This window comes from Monodelphis domestica, chromosome 7 (genome assembly GCF_027887165.1).
Source record: "Monodelphis domestica isolate mMonDom1 chromosome 7, mMonDom1.pri, whole genome shotgun sequence".
Lineage (NCBI taxonomy): Eukaryota > Metazoa > Chordata > Mammalia > Didelphimorphia > Didelphidae > Monodelphis > Monodelphis domestica.
Window position 1 is genome coordinate 1,311,848 of NC_077233.1, and position 14,779 is coordinate 1,326,626.

General features: G+C 58.0%; 1 protein-coding gene and 1 non-coding gene across 18 annotated transcripts in view; both read left to right on the top strand.

Annotated features, from left to right (window-relative positions):
* ARPP21 (cAMP regulated phosphoprotein 21) overlaps window positions 1-14,779 on the top strand; it is a 128,852-nt gene that overhangs the window by 104,987 nt on the left and 9,086 nt on the right. For 11 of the 17 annotated variants that reach the window (XM_056804011.1, XM_056804016.1, XM_056804017.1 and 8 more), the window contains one exon: window positions 277-421. In XM_056804011.1, the coding sequence (XP_056659989.1) occupies window positions 277-421 (145 nt within the window). The remainder of the gene's footprint in view (window positions 1-276; window positions 422-14,779) is intronic. The other 6 variants (XM_056804012.1, XM_056804021.1, XM_056804004.1 and 3 more) reach the window with 1 other exon arrangement.
* On the top strand, window positions 701-784 carry MIR128A (microRNA mir-128a). The gene has a single exon (NR_032169.1). It is a non-coding gene; the product is annotated as a microRNA mir-128a (primary transcript).

The following is a 14,779-nucleotide window of genomic DNA, read 5'->3' on the forward strand; positions in this document are numbered from 1 at the left end:
GCCCTAGTGAGCGTGGAGTGGAGCCCTGCCCGGTCCGCTCTGATTCAGAAATCCTGGAAATGGGCACGAAATGCGGTCTGTGCGCAGGACACCCCTTGGAGGCTTCCGAGGGGGAGGATAGAGCAGGTGGCGGTTCTTCTGGCGGGGGGTGAAGGAGCAAGGGGGCGGGGGTGGCTGCCCAGGAGGAGGGGCTGCTGGAGGGAGGGCGGAGAACAGATGCTAGCTGGGCTGGCACCTAGAGGGTGGCTCATGGCCTTTTGCCCTTCTCTCCCGCAGCAGATGCCAGTCTACTATTACCCCCCCGGGCAGTTCCCTACCTCAGCATCTCAGCAGTACCGGCCAGTGGGCTCTGTCCAGTTTGGTGCCCAGAGGAGTGCCCAGATGCCCCAGCCCCCGCCACCTCCCGCTGCCCAGCAAGCAGGTACCTGCCGGACTCTTGCGGCCGTGTTTCCAGCTGGGCTCTGGGGTTTGGGGATCAGTGGGGAAGCGGTAGCAGGAGCGGCGCCAGCTGGGGGTCCTGCGCTCTTCCCAGGCGCCCCCAGCTCTGTAGAAGCCGCTGCGCGCCTCCCCCACTCCACAAGGAGCTTCCAGCATTTTCTAAGAAGGGGGGCGGGGGGGGGGGCGGGGCCCATCGGTGTCTCCTGGCACCGGAGAAGTGAGGCCAAAGCACCGGAGGAGCCCCGACGTGGCCCGAGGACTGTGTGCAGCAGGAAGGGGGGCCGTTACACTGTCAGAGAGTGAGTAGCAGGTCTCACAGTGAACCGGTCTCTTTCCCTGCTGTGGCCGCTCCTGCCCGACTGGAGGAAGCCAGCCCGCCCGCCCAAGGCCGCCGCCAGCACCATGGACAGAGCCCGAGGACTGGGCTCATGGCCTTGGGGCGCCTCCAAGCCTTCAGGTAAGTGAGAGCGAGCGAGCTGGCCGTGGGCTGTGTGGCTTGTGAGGCTTAGCCAGGGCCACCCTTCCATCCACCGCCCTGGCCGCTGTGGGAGGGGAGGCCTCTGCGCCCCCTGAGCAGACAAGAAAATGCTCATTCCGGAAGAGCTCAGGACAGCTGGGAGTGGGGGGAGGGGCAGGGGTCATCTGCGTCCAGGGGATCCTCTTCTATGGGAGAAAGCACGGGTCCCTGGAAGACCCCAGAGCTTAATGGGGGTGGGGGGGGGACAGGGGAAGAACACATCTCATTACAATTTACTGGCACAAGAGTCTTGGAAAACTGGCTTCAATGTCATGCCAGGTGCCCAAAGGCAACTCATCTAACTTCGGAAAGCCTCAGTTACCTTATCTGTAAAATGGAGTTAATGGCTGCAAGAATCCCAGAATTGTTGTAAAGATCAAACAGGAGCCTGCGGGCTCAGTGGGCAGAGACAAGAAGTCCTGGGTCCAGGCCGGTGAGCCTGAGCCGGCCCCTTCACCCCCATTGCCTAGCCCTTAGCAGCTCCTGCCTTGGAATCCGTACTTGGTATTGACCCTAAAAGTATTTGGAAGTATTTGGCGGATTTTTGGGGGGGCCGGATGGAAGGAAGGCCAAGTGCTTGGCCGAGGAAAGCCGGGGAGGCATGAGTGGAAGTCACAAAGGGGCAAACTGACCCAGCTTTGGGAAGAATCAGGAAGACTCCGAATAGCCCTTCCTGATGATTAGAGCCACGTCGCTGGGGGTCATCTAGCACTTGTTGGAAGAGCTTCAGAGAAAAGTCATTGTGCTGCTGCCTGGGATCCTCCTCCCTTTGGGTGCTTAGATCAAAGGGGAGAGTCTGGAAATCTACCTGGGGGGGTTCTCAAGACCGGAAGTGGTGATGGAGGACCTGATTCTGGGGAGGAAAGAGAGCGGGAGCCTTGGGGGATGCATAAAAGGACGGGAGAGCCTGGAGACAATACAAAGCTGCAGGGGCTGCCATGGATGGGCAGGTGGGGGATCCCCCAGGGAGGAGGTCCATTCAGCCTGGCAAAGGGGTCTCAGTAGGTGTGGATGTGCAGCTGATCAAGTGGGTGGGAGGAGTTGGAAGCACCTTCTCTGGAGCAGCTCTAATGAGGTGTAGTGCCTAGGAAGCCTCTTTCTGACAGGCAAGTTGGCAGCTCCAGGCCTGGTTATAGAGAGAAGCCAAGGAGAAGCGGAACACGGTCAGAAAGATTTCTTGTCTTTTAGTCTTTTTACTGCGCACTCATAAAAGTTCTTAGTATGCAGCAAACTCGTGTTGGCCTGGGGGTGCAAGGACAAAAACGAGAGTCCCTGATCTCAGGAACATGAATTCTACCAGGAAGACAACCTGCATCAAAAAAATAATACTAGGGGGACATCAGGGTGGCTCAGGGGCTAGAAAGCTGGCCTGGAGATGGGAGGTCCTGGGTTCCAGTCTGGCCTCAGACACTTCCTACCTGTATGATTCTGAGCAAGTCACTTAACCCCAGTTTACTAGTAGTGCTAAGGGCGCATCTGCCTTAGAAACCATATTTGGTTATAGTGAGGAGATGAGGGGTTCAAAAATAAATCAATACAAACTATTGGGGGAGAAGACTTTAGTGGCTGGAAATCCAGGAAGACTTCATGTAAGAGATGGAATTTGGGCTAGATAGGATGAAACAGCCATTTCTAAGAGTGGATCACAGCCGTTTGCTCACACAGCTGCCTGTGTTACTTAAACCCCCACCATCCTCTCGGGCATGGGAGGCAGATGAATTGGCCTAGGCCAAAACTTAAGTGACTGGGACAAGGACAATGGCCTCTGCCTCCCTGGCCCCCTTCCTATGTTGGTCACACATGGGTGGCTAGAAGGTTTCCCAGGATTTGGTCTGGTTATTGTCAAGAGAAGAGAGGGACGTCCACAGTGCCACGAGGTCTCCCCTGCTCATTTTCACCAATGGGAAACCTGGACGAGGTGATGGGGAGCTGGGAGCGCAGGCAGGCTGGTGGGGGCAGTGAAAGCGCGGGGCTGGGGAACCCTGGGAGACTCTTCCAGCCCCCTTCCAGGACGTCCAGGGTTCCAGCTTTGAATTGGAGTGAGTGATCCAGTCGTGACCCTGGAGGACGCCGTGATGGTCGTCCAGCTCTTTGAGGGGACTTAAGCCCTTGCCTGCGTGCTAGACTGGACATGGGGGAGGGGGGAACCTAGGTGAGATTTCACTCAACAAGAAGTGACTCAGGAGAGGGAAAGCGGTCCAGACGCCTCGCCTTTGAGCTTCTCTGGCTCCCAAATGTGCTCTTCAGCCTCACTGAGGGACCTCGCTTGGGGGAGGCAGCGCTTGTGCTTGTTCCGCTGGGCCTTTTCCATGGCTGTGTTTAAGGGTTAGATTCCAGCTGAGCTGGAAAGCACGAAAAGGCAGGCTTGCGAAGGCCCCCCCACCCCAACTGTGAAGCCCCCATGCCACTCTGGCTCCATCACGCGGCTGCTGGTTTCCTTCCCATGATCCTCTTTGCCATCCACCCTAGCCGCATCCTTCTCATTCTTGCCCTTGCTTTCTAGTAGCTACTCCAGAGGGCTAAGTGGCTTCTTGAAGGTTTCATCTTCTTTTAATGTCTCAGGGTAGCAAATGGGAAATGGGTTGACTGGAATCAAAGCCACGTGTGCAAATCCTGGTGCTTGGCCGTGCTGGCCATGACCTTTAGTCTCTGGGCCTCTGTTTTCTCCCATACAAAGTGAGGACGTGTGGATGCCTGGCCGGCGGGGTCCCTTCCTCCTCTGATGGAGGCTCCTGCGGACAAGAGAGGGGCAACGAGGGGAGGAAGCTGGCTGAGGAGCCACATGAAGAACACCCTAAAAAGGGGAAAGACGAGGGCCAGCAGGACCCTCAGGATCCTATTAGAATAAGCCCAAGCAAGCTTGTGGAAAGGAGAGCAGAGAAGAGGGGAGAGCCGCGAGCGGCGCCTCTGCGCTGGAACTGAGAGACCGAGGCACCGGCAGGGCCGCCAGGTGAGCCGTGACCCAGATGACAGGGAAGAGGGCTTCCCTGCTGGACAGCTCCGAGGTCCCAGAGCGGCATCTGGAGGGTTCCTAATCACGAGAAGCCTCGGCACTGAGCTGTGGTGGCTTCGCCAGTGGCGCCCACCGAGTCCCAGGCTTTAGAAGGGGGGGGGGGGCGAAGAGCTCCTCAAGAGGGCGCCCTCTGGGAGCAGGACTGGCATTTCTGGACCCGGACAGACAGAATGGCACCTAGGAAGAAGGACAAGCAGACGTGGCCAGACATTTCCAGAGGACACGAGCTAGCAAAGGAGACACGAATCCAGCCAGCGGCATCCCGTGCTAGAAATTCTGCAGCCAGACTACAGGAAGAGGCAAGAGCAGCTTTTAAGGAGAACGAACACACTAGCTAGCTAGCTGATAGAGTGAGTGAGTGTGTGTGTGTGTGTGTGCGCTATACTGAAATAGAGGCAGCTCTGTGGAGGCTGCGGTTTATGCCGGCATTTCCTAAGCACCTACTACTATGCCCCAGGCACGGCGCCGAACCCTGCCAACATCTGTGAGCTGCAGAGAGCAGGGAGGAGACAGGCAGAGTCCTCGGTTTCCCTGACGGCTCTCGGCCACGGTCAGGGAGCAAACAAGCCTGGCTCTGCTGGCGGAGCCTTGCCAGTGAGGTTCCTTAGGCAGTGTAGACGGGGAGAGGAAGAGAGGCTGGAGCTGCTGTGCTCTCTCCGGCTCAAAGCTCGGCTGGAGATGTGTCGGGAAGGCAGCAGCAGGCTGAGGAAGGGGCTTGTGGTCCTGCCGCCCGAGCGAGGAGCCAATGCGGGGGCAGAGCGCATGATGGTCCTTTAGTAGAGAAGGGCCATCCCCCGAAGAATGGCTAGCCTCGCCCTTCGTGGCCCCAGAGTTCGGAACAATGGGTGCACGCTGCCGAGATAAACTGAGGCTTGAGTTCAGAAATATCGTAGCCGCCTAAGCTGTTCAAACTGGAAGGAGCCGCCGCAGTCATCGGTGCCCCCCTTCACTGGGAGGCTTCAAGTAGAGGCTGGATGCCATGGGGGGTACTTGAGAGTCCTGCTTCTCTCTGGGCAGGGCCAGATGGCCTCTGAAGTATGAAGAAGCTGAGGCCCGGCTGGTGCCAAGATCTAATTAGCCTGCCGGTCTGTCGGGGCTTGTGCGCCTGGTGTCTCTCCAAGTGGGGCTCTGATGCTTTGGACAGGGACAGGGAACGGGTGCTGAAGCGGCCCCAGGGGGCTCCGTTCATCTGGCACTTCCTGGGCATCTTCTGTCTATGCCATGCCATGCCCGGCTCCTCTGAGGCCAGGAGCCGTCTGGGCACCTTTCTGGGGAGATGAGGGCGGTGCAGAAGGAAGCGCGCTTTAAGGCAGACGGGGAACCCCAACCGGACTGGGAGACAGCTGAGACCGCCGAGCAGGAAAGACGGCTCCCGTAATGAATCAAAGGAGGCTTCATGGAGCAAGGGGCGAGCCTGAGGCCCTTCCCGTGGAACTGGGCCCGGCTCTGGGGAAGGACACACCTTCTCCCGAGGACCTGCTTCATCAGAGGCTTCTGGGAGGGTCTTCACTGCCTGGGATGGGGCTGCCCAGGAGAACTGGTGGCCGAGCAAGGAAGAGCCCGGAGGAATGAGGCGGCCTCTGGTGACTCACAGAAGCCGCCTCTCAGCTCCCTCCTGGGCCGCCAGATCTGTCTGGCTGGCTGCCTGTCAGTGGGTCATTCTCCACAGAGACCAGAATAGCCCATCGGGGCGGCTGCGGCCTGCTTTCCTGGACGGGCCCATCCGGGTGCTTCTCAGTGGAGTGTAGCCGCGCTGGAGACCCGCGTGGTGGATCCACATCGAGGCTGGGCTCTGGGGGCTCCAGGCCAGTGCGGACAAAGGGCGGCCCCTGACTTGGGGCTTGTGGGACCCCGTCGGCCTCAGTCGCCTCAGCCTGCCCAGGTGTAAAAGCAAGAAAGGAGCCAACGCGGGGACTGGTCCGGCCTCCCATTCCTTTGCTGCCCTCCCGCACCCAAGTCCTCCCACCCGAGACTGTTCATCGGCCGCAGCCCAGAGGCCTGGAAGGTAGCCGAGCCCCCGCGGGAGCAGGTGTGGGGCTGAGCTGAGGGCCTGGGGGCGGCCCCCACCGCCGACGTCACCACGCAGCCCCCACCGTGCCAACGTCACGGCGCAGCCCCCACCGGCGCAGCCCCCACCGCCGACGTCACGGCGCAGCCCCCACCGCCGACGTCACGGCGCAGCCCCCACCACGCCGACGTCACGGCGCAGCCCCCACCACGCCGACGTCACGGCGCAGCCCCCACCGCCGACGTCACGGCGCAGCCCCCACCACGCCGACGTCACGGCGCAGCCCCCACCACGCCGACGTCACGGCGCAGCCCCCACCACGCCGACGTCACGGCGCAGCCCCCACCACGCCGACGTCACGGCGCAGCCCCCACCGCCGACGTCACGGCGCAGCCCCCACCACGCCGACGTCACGGCGCAGCCCCCACCACGCCGACGTCACGGTGCAGCCCCCATCGCGCCGACGTCACCGCGCCGAGGTCACCCCGCAGACTTCTGCTCCTTTCCTTGGGCAGACAGAGGAGCTCCTCGGTTCTGCTTCAAAGCCCCTGCAGGCACCTGCTTTCTCCTGGAGCAAAGCAGCCTTCGTGGCCTCCGGCCTTCCGGCCTTCCTTGAAGGGGCGGCCCAGAAGGAGGCTCCCCACCAGGGCCTCCAGCCGAAGTGGCACCAGAGATGGAAATGCGGAGCGAAGCGGCTTTCGTTGGGCTTCCAGTTATTCCATTTGCGGAAGCAGCGACCAGCCGGGAGAAGCCTTAGGCAAGGATGAGGAGAGTAATTGGGCTGGCCCGGAGGAGGGCCTTTGGGAAACCGGCTTCGCAGAGAACCTGCTGCCGCAGGCTCCGGACCCAGGAAGAGGGCGGCGGCCGCCCTTCTGTTTAGGGGCCCTGAATGAAGGCCTCTGGGCACCGCTGCCATGCCCGGCGGCCTCCGCAACTGGGGACCCGGCACCTCCCTCTCAGGAGGCGAGCGCGAGTTTGAGGACAGGCCTAGGAAGCAGCAGACTTCAGAAAAGAGCACGTAGAGCGTTGTGGAAGCCCCCACATTAATTACTGTCTGCCCAGGAACTCTGACCCAGGAGAGAGAAAACCAGCCCCCCCTCTCCCTTTCTGTCTCTCTCTCTCCCCTCTCTGTTCTTACTGTCCCTTCCCCCTCCCTCTTTTTGTCTTTCCATTTCTGTCTCTCCATCCCCCCCTCTGTTTTTTACTCTCCCCTTTCCTCCTGTCTCTCTGTCTCCCCCCCCCCTGTGTCTCTCCATCCCCCCCTGTTTTTTACTCTCCCCTTTCCTCCTGTCTCTTCCCCCTCTGTGTCTCTCCATCCCCCCTCTGTTTTTTACTCTCCCCTTTCCTCCTGTCTCTCTGTCTCCCCCCCCCCTGTGTCTCTCCATCCCCCCTCTGTTTTTTACTCTCCCCTTTCCTCCTGTCTCTCTGTCTCCCCCCCCCCCGTGTCTCTCCATCCCCCCTCTGTTTTTTAGTCTCCCCTTTCCTCCTGTCTCTTCCCCCTCTGTGTCTCTCCATCCCCCCTCTGTTTTTTAGTCTCCCCTTTCTTCCTATCTCTCTGTCTCCCCCCCCCCCCCCCCCCCGTGTCTCTCCATCCCCGCTCTGGTTTTTACTCTCCCCTTTCCCCCCACCCCTTCTCTTGTTTCTCTCTCTCGGCCAGCCATACTCCAGACTGACAGCTTCATCGGCTTTTCTTCATCATCTTCCCTGTGTCGATCAGTTCCTCCCGTCTCCGGGATCGTCCGGGTCCACACGTGGCCTTTCTCCCCCGTTTCCCAGTCACTCAGTGGATCGCCGTCAGTGTGGTGGCATGTGGTGGCTGGCAGGGAATCCTTAGGCAGCCGTGGTACTTGCTGGTCCCCAGGTCACTTCTCCCCCACTTCACTGGACAGAGCCCACATCGAAGCACTCACTTCCTGCCCCCGGGTAGACCTCTGCCCCGTGGCAGCCCAGGCACACAACCAGGCTTGGGGGAGCCTGAAGCAAACTCTCCTCATCTCTCGTCTAGAGGCAGCCCAGGGCTGGTGGGCTGAGGGGCCAACTCAAAGAGCCGAGGCTGAATCCTCACTGCTGCATGACTTTGGGCAAGTCACTCCCTGGTCTGGGCCGGGACGGGGCTGGATTCAGAGTCTGAATCTGTCACACAGCCAGACAATGGTTTGTGGAAGGTTCTTCTGCCCCGCTGTGTCTCTGGAGCCCCTCGTGAGCTTTGTCTGTGTGGCCTCTTTGCACAACTTTCCAAGAGAATATAGACAAAATGTCCCAACACAAAAGGGAAGCCGAGACTGGCGAGATTGAAAGGGGCAGCCTGTGGCTATGAGGAAGCCCTTTGGGAACAGAGAAGGCTACGAGCTGGAAGCAATGCCTTCCTGGCCCTCTAGATGAAAGGGGCCCCTTTGGGACCCTTCCTTCTTTCCTTCCCCGGAATGTCTCTCCTCCCACACTCCATTAGGAAAAGAGGCTCACTCCTTCCCTTTCCATTGTACCTTGCTGTGCTTGCGTGGTCCCAAAGGGCCGTGCGCACATTTCCTATTCGGCCCCGGCCCTCAACATTTTCCCCCTGGGCTCTTCCCCTGCCCTAGCCTAGGATGTCCGCTCATGGGCCTCCTGAGCCAGAGGGCCGATGCCCAGCCTCTCCTGGGTCCAGGGAGAAAGCGTGCTGCTGTAGAACTGGGAAGTTTGAGAGAAAATCCAGTTCACGAGGCGCGGAGGGTGAGCATGTCCCCGGAGTCCCCCCTCTTCCCAGGGATGGTCTGGCTCATGTCTAGCTCAGCTATCTAGGCCCATACGGGCTTTCTCGGTCTCTGTCAGGGGCTTTTCTCTGGGGCCTTTTACATCTTGCCAAGCCCTCCTGGTCCTTCCTCAAGGCCTCCTTTACATCCTGCCACGCGGAAGGAGCTGCTCCTTGGCCTGAGAGCCAGGTGTCGGGCTCTGGTCTCAGGACAGACGAGTCCCTCCATCCCTCTGTCCTTTGTTCCGCCAGCTCTGACAGGAAGCTGGTGGCGCCTGACCCCATGAACCACAGGGGGGAGTGAGGCCCGGAGGGAACACCTCGATAAGTGCCCACTTTGGAGAGAGGAGGGAACGGAACCCCTCCGCGAGCTCCCAGCTAGTTAATGGTCGCCAGGAACCCCACAGCTCTGCCCATGAAGACAAAAAGGGGTCTCAGGCTTTTTAGAAGGCGCGTCCCCCTGTAATGTCAAGGGAGAGTGAGGCAGCAGCTGAGAATTTCGCCCTTGGTCTGCGCACTGGCACCGTGGGGAAGCCCTGCCCCAGAGGGGAGTGTGGCCGGTGGGCTCACTGAGGACTCTGGCTCCCACCCTGCCAGGTGCCGCAAACAGAACGAGATGCTGGGGGTCACGGTCCCCCTCGATGACGCCTTTGTGCCTTCTAAAAGGTGCCGGTCCCTTCACAGACTTTGAGAGTTAGAGGGGGCCTCGGGGGGCCTAGTCTAAGCCATTCCCCAGAGGAATGTCTGTTCTGTCTTACCCAGCAAGCCAACAGTCCTCGAGGCAGGGATGTGGCCTTCGGCATTTCTGGAGAGCTTGCCCAGGGCACTGTGGTCCGTGCGCTTGCCATGAGCTTTGGCCAGTACTGCTTGCTAGCATTTCTCAGGGTGATGGAGAGTCGCCCCACGACCTCGATGTGTGCAGGGCCGAGGAAGATGGAGCTTGGGCCAGACCAGGCAGAGCTGGGCCGAGGTGCCCGGAGGAACAGGAGCCGGGGCTTTTATTGCTGTGCGTGTTGGGGGAGATTGAGGATGGCTTTAGAGGGAATAAAGAGGGAAGGCATCGGGGCAGGTAACAGCAGTCCACAAGGGGATCCCCCATCGCTGAGAGGAGGAAGAGGAAGCAGAAGGTGGAGAAGGGAAAGGAGCGCAAGGAGGGAAGGGGGAGATCTTTGTCTCGGCCTCCTGCTCTTTGGCCGCTAAATTCCGTTGCAAGTGCTTGGAGGAAGGGCAACTTCGTTCCTTTGATTTTGTTTTAAGGACAAATTTCCCTCCCTTTCGTACCGTCCAAGATGGGTCTCCAGGAAGCGCTGCCCAGGTGACGGCCTCAGCCTCTCCGCCTCTGCTTTTCTGTTTGCCCGTATCGCAGCCTCTGTGTCTGCCTCCACTTCTTTGTTTGGGTCCTTCTGAAGGGGCTGAGTCTTAGCCGCTGCAGCTGCTGTTGCCCCTCAGAAGACTCAGTGCGCAGCTTACACCCTCCATCCAGTCGCCCCTAAGGTTGGCCGAGCTGGAGTTGTCTTTCGCTGGTCTCCCAGGGAGAAGCCCACAGACTTAGGTAGCCACTAAAATGATTCATCATGTGAGTTCACCTGTGAGAAAACATTCCACTGGGAGGAACCGAGGCTTAACTGTTCCAAGATCAATACCGACCGATTCGCACAGAAAGGAAGCCAGAGGTAGGTGGGCTGAACTAGACACGGAGGGAAGGAAATGGGCCCGGGGAGTCCCAAAAGGGGTGACCAAAGTGACAAAAGAATATTCAGCAGGAGGCATCATGGGCCGGTTTTAAGATGCGCCATTCCAAGGGAGGGGAGGGAACTGCCCAGGACCCGGAAGAGAAAACTGGGCTCCAAGCCAGGGCGAGAAGTTAGGACTGGGATGATCGTTCTGGACTTAGCAATCCGCATGCCAGGGCTGGTGGCGTTTCCCCACGTGGTCAGCCCCGATAACGATTTGTCTCCTCCACAAGGACAGTGCTCGCCACGCAGAGCCCTTGGCACTAACGGAGGGACTGCCATTGGGGGCCCCAAATCCAGCTCTCAAAGCTCCTTCTCTGCCACGACCATGTGAGCTTCTCCCCCAGAAGAGGGGCCTCTCTCTCACTCTGTGGCCACAAATGAAGCTCCACGAAACTCTCCCCCGACTTGCCTCCCTCCCCGGATTTGCAACAACAGTTTATCAGGGTGTCTCACAATCCAGTCCAGGCTTAAGGCTACGGCAGCCTCATTTCTGTTGCACTACTGTTGAGCTGACCCATCCCTGCCATGCTCCCCCGAGCTTGTCTGATCCCGGCATAGCCAAGCTGCTGTGAGCAGAAGAGAAAGCGTCACTCGTGGATTCTTCCTCGTCACCGGTTGGAGTGATGGGTGGCCCTCGGGGGCAGATGGGTGGCCCTCGGGGGCAGATGGTATTCTGCTGTCAGGTCTTGAGGCTGCCCAGGGTGGAAACATACACAGCCCAGCACAATTTCCTGAAAGAACAAGGATGAAGGCAGAGGTTGCATCTTCACTACATCTAGACCATGAAAGCCAAGGCTTGGTAGCCAACGTAAACCACCCGTGCTAACATGCTGGGATGGAAAAAGGCACCCACTGCCCAGAGAGCGTCGTCTAGCTCAAATGCAGAGAGGTTCAAGGAGCTTCACTGCCCCAGCGAGGCACGTACCTCCCAGGTAGCCTGCATCGAAGGCTCCGACCTGGAAGATGTGGGTCCCCAAACTGTCTGCTCTTCCCGATGCTGCCTGCTCCTTAAAGGGGGTCAGTGCACCAGGCATCTCCTGCCCACTGTTCTACGTGGCTACGTCAGCCAGCCAGCCACTTCCTTACATGATCCATGGAAGGGAGATTTCGTGCTTACTATCCCCTTAGTTTCCCTGCCTGAAGAGCCTAAAATACAGGGTGGGTCTCTGAGCCAGAAAGACACCCTGTATGAGGACCCTTTGGGCAGGAGGGATTTCCCTGGGCTGTCAGGGCACTGCCACAATAATAGCAACTCTGAGTTTAATGATCAGCTTGATGGTAGTCAGAGAAGAGGGAGCTGATGGGGGATTGAGGGCTTCCTGGGCTTCCTGGTGCCCCTGGGAGTGCTTTGCAGCTTATCCATCTCCCTGGCAGTGGAATAAAGGGGACCCCAGTTGGCACTGTATGCTTAGTACCTGGAGCAATTTAGTGTGACCAGGGATTTGGGGTGCCTAGACGGGAGTAGGCAAAGAGAGTACTAAGCAGAATAACTTCAGGAGGGGAGAAGAAAAATGGGTCAAGCCTCAGCCCCCTGAGCCTGGTCTTGGGCGTTCTTGGGCTCCCTGGTCTCAGGCTATATGATGAGCGGAGCTTCCAAAACTAAGGAAGCCCAAACCACGTCCCTCTGTACATGTCACACGTGTTCCTGTCCTCAGTGAGGACACCAATAAGCCAACCAGGCTGGGCCCCTCAAGTTCCCATCCGAGGACCAGCTTCGGGAGCCGGGCACATTTTGAGGGAGCTCTTGTGTCCCCCTCTGAGGGACACAAGAGCTCCCTGGAGATAGTTTATCCCGCGGAGGAGAAGTTTGACTGGGCTTGTTTGGGCCCAAAGTGAGAAGTTAGAAGTGATGGGTGGAAACTGCAGAAACCGAGTGAGGCTGAAACGAGGGGGGCTTCTGAATATTACGGCTGCCCTGAAGCTGGACAGCTAGCCTCCGACGGCCACGGCTTCCTACTGGGGGAGCTTTAAGCAGTGCCTGGAAGAACAGTGGTTGCATCCATTGTGGAAGGAAGGAATGCACGGAGAGATGTGGGTGGGAGGAGATGGCTACTGAGGCAGGTTCCTGACACCTCTGAGACCAATTCAGTAAGGCTGCAGGTGGGAAGGGCCGTGCCTGGAGCACACCTCCGTTGTCAACTATTAAGCAACTTTGATTCTGCTTGTTTCTAGTAAGAAATAGGACAGCCTCGGGCTGGGGCTGGGGCTGGTGCAGAGCTGACTGGCTGACTTGTGCTCCCCAGTGCCACCAAGAAGGAGGCTGGTTGTGTAAGGGGTGAATGTTTATGGTTAGACTGAATATAATTTTAGTGGTCGCCAGGGATTTCAACTCTAAATCCCAATGAGATACTCAAGTCAGAATGGAATCTTATGGTGGTTTATTTACAATAGAAGGAAGAAATTAGGAATGAGAGAGAGAGAGAGAGAGAGAAAGGGAATCTGCTCCAGCCTGGTCTGAGCCAGGGGGAGTTCAGAGGCCTCAGCCAAAGGGCTTTAGGAAGGTCAAGGGAAAGGGGAGTCAGCCTTATCACCTCCTTATCACCTTATCCCCCCTACTTAATCCTTGAGTATACATTCCTGCTTCCTAGAATTCTATAGACTAAGCAGGGTGGAGTAAAACTAAAATTCACAGTTGGACTCCAGCAGGTGGCTGGCCAGTGGGAAGACACAAGAAAACCCTTCAGGAGAGCCTGCCATTCCAAGCAAACAGCCCCATAGGGTGGCCTCCTTCTTAAGGAGGTCACAGGGCTCAGCCCCGTCTTCCTTTTCTACTTCCTGGTGCTCACCCAATGTAGCTGGGGAGGGGGGATTGGAGGCAGGGACAGAGCAACTCTTGGACAAGTCCTTTCCCTCCCCACCCCCCAGTACCTCACCCTGGGTAGATGATATTGGTGCTGATGGGAAGAAGGCCAAAGAACTGCTAGGAAGACTAGGAAGGGACATGCTCTGGCCCCCCTACCCTTCTTGCAGCCCCATGGCAGGAGCATGAAAAGAATTCCTGGGGAGAGATTCCCAGTGATCCAGCCAATTGGTGCAGCCTTTCAAACGGCCACTGGCCAGGGTGGGCACCATTCATGGCCTGCCCATATCCTTGGTTTCCCTGACAGGCTACTCCTAGCGTGTGTGGATGTATTAAAAGACAGGCGATGTGTTCCTCACAGCTGGCCTGACTTTTGAGGTTGTCAAGCTGTAGAGATAATCCCTTCCTTCATCATCTTTGCTCCATTCCATTCATCCGCCAATGCCTCGCCCTGGTGGGTAGAAGCTGCCCAGGGATCTCCTAGGCTCTACCCCACCATCATTAAATGGGCTTTGGAAATGGTCTCAGCAATGGAGCATCAAAGTAAGCCAGAAGGGCTTTGATCAGGAAGGGATGAATCCTTTGGCCATGACAACCTCACGGCGCCCACCGAGCAAATTCAAAGGAAGTCCTCGCTTGGACTTCAACAGAATGAATGCAGTTCGCTTGCAAAGTGATGAAAAGTTTCCAAGGCCCTCTGTGAAACGGGTCCTGGCTCCATTTTACAGACAGAAAAACTAAGCTTTTGAAAGTTAAAATCACTTCCCATCACCACAAAGCTAGTACACCAATGTCCACGCAGAAGGAAGTTCTCTGGGAATGGTGTTCCATCCTTTGATGATGAACATTTCCATTAAAGACTAAGATAGTGGGCAGCTGGGTGGCTCAGAGGATGGAGAGCCAGGCCTAGAGATGGGAGGTCCTGGGTTCCAATCTGGCCTCAGACACTTCCTCGCTGGGTGACCCTGGGCAAGTCACTTGACCCCCATTGCAGAGCCCTTCCTGGAAGGTAAGGGCTTACAAAAACAAAAGACTGATGAGGGCACAGATGAGAGGGTCGCCACTTCTCAGATGACGAAAGAAACGCTCCGAAGGAGAGCTAAATCAGTGGGTAACCTACTTGGCGTCCAGAGAGACCTCCTTGACAGGCTGGCATATTGGGCTGAACTTAATCCAACCAAATGCAGCAGCAATAAATTAAGCTAGCTCCTTGTGTGCAAAGTGGGAGCTTTGCAGAGCCTCAAGCTCAATTTGGGCCAACAGTGGCATAGTGCAGCCACCATAGCAAGAGGGCGCCCGAGGGCACAGAATTCTGGGCCAGCAGGCTGAGAGTCCAGATCCATCCTGGACACCTACTAGCTGGGTGGCCCTCAGGAAGCCACCCGCCCCCTCTGCTTCAGGTTCCTCATTTTCCCCCAAAGACAGCCCTGCCCTTCCCTGCCCCTGCCCTGCCCCCAATCTGCCTTGAGTCGCATCTTCATTAGCACCTGGGCCTGACTGACTGTCAAATGTCCTCCCAGGCCTCTGGCCCTCCCTTCC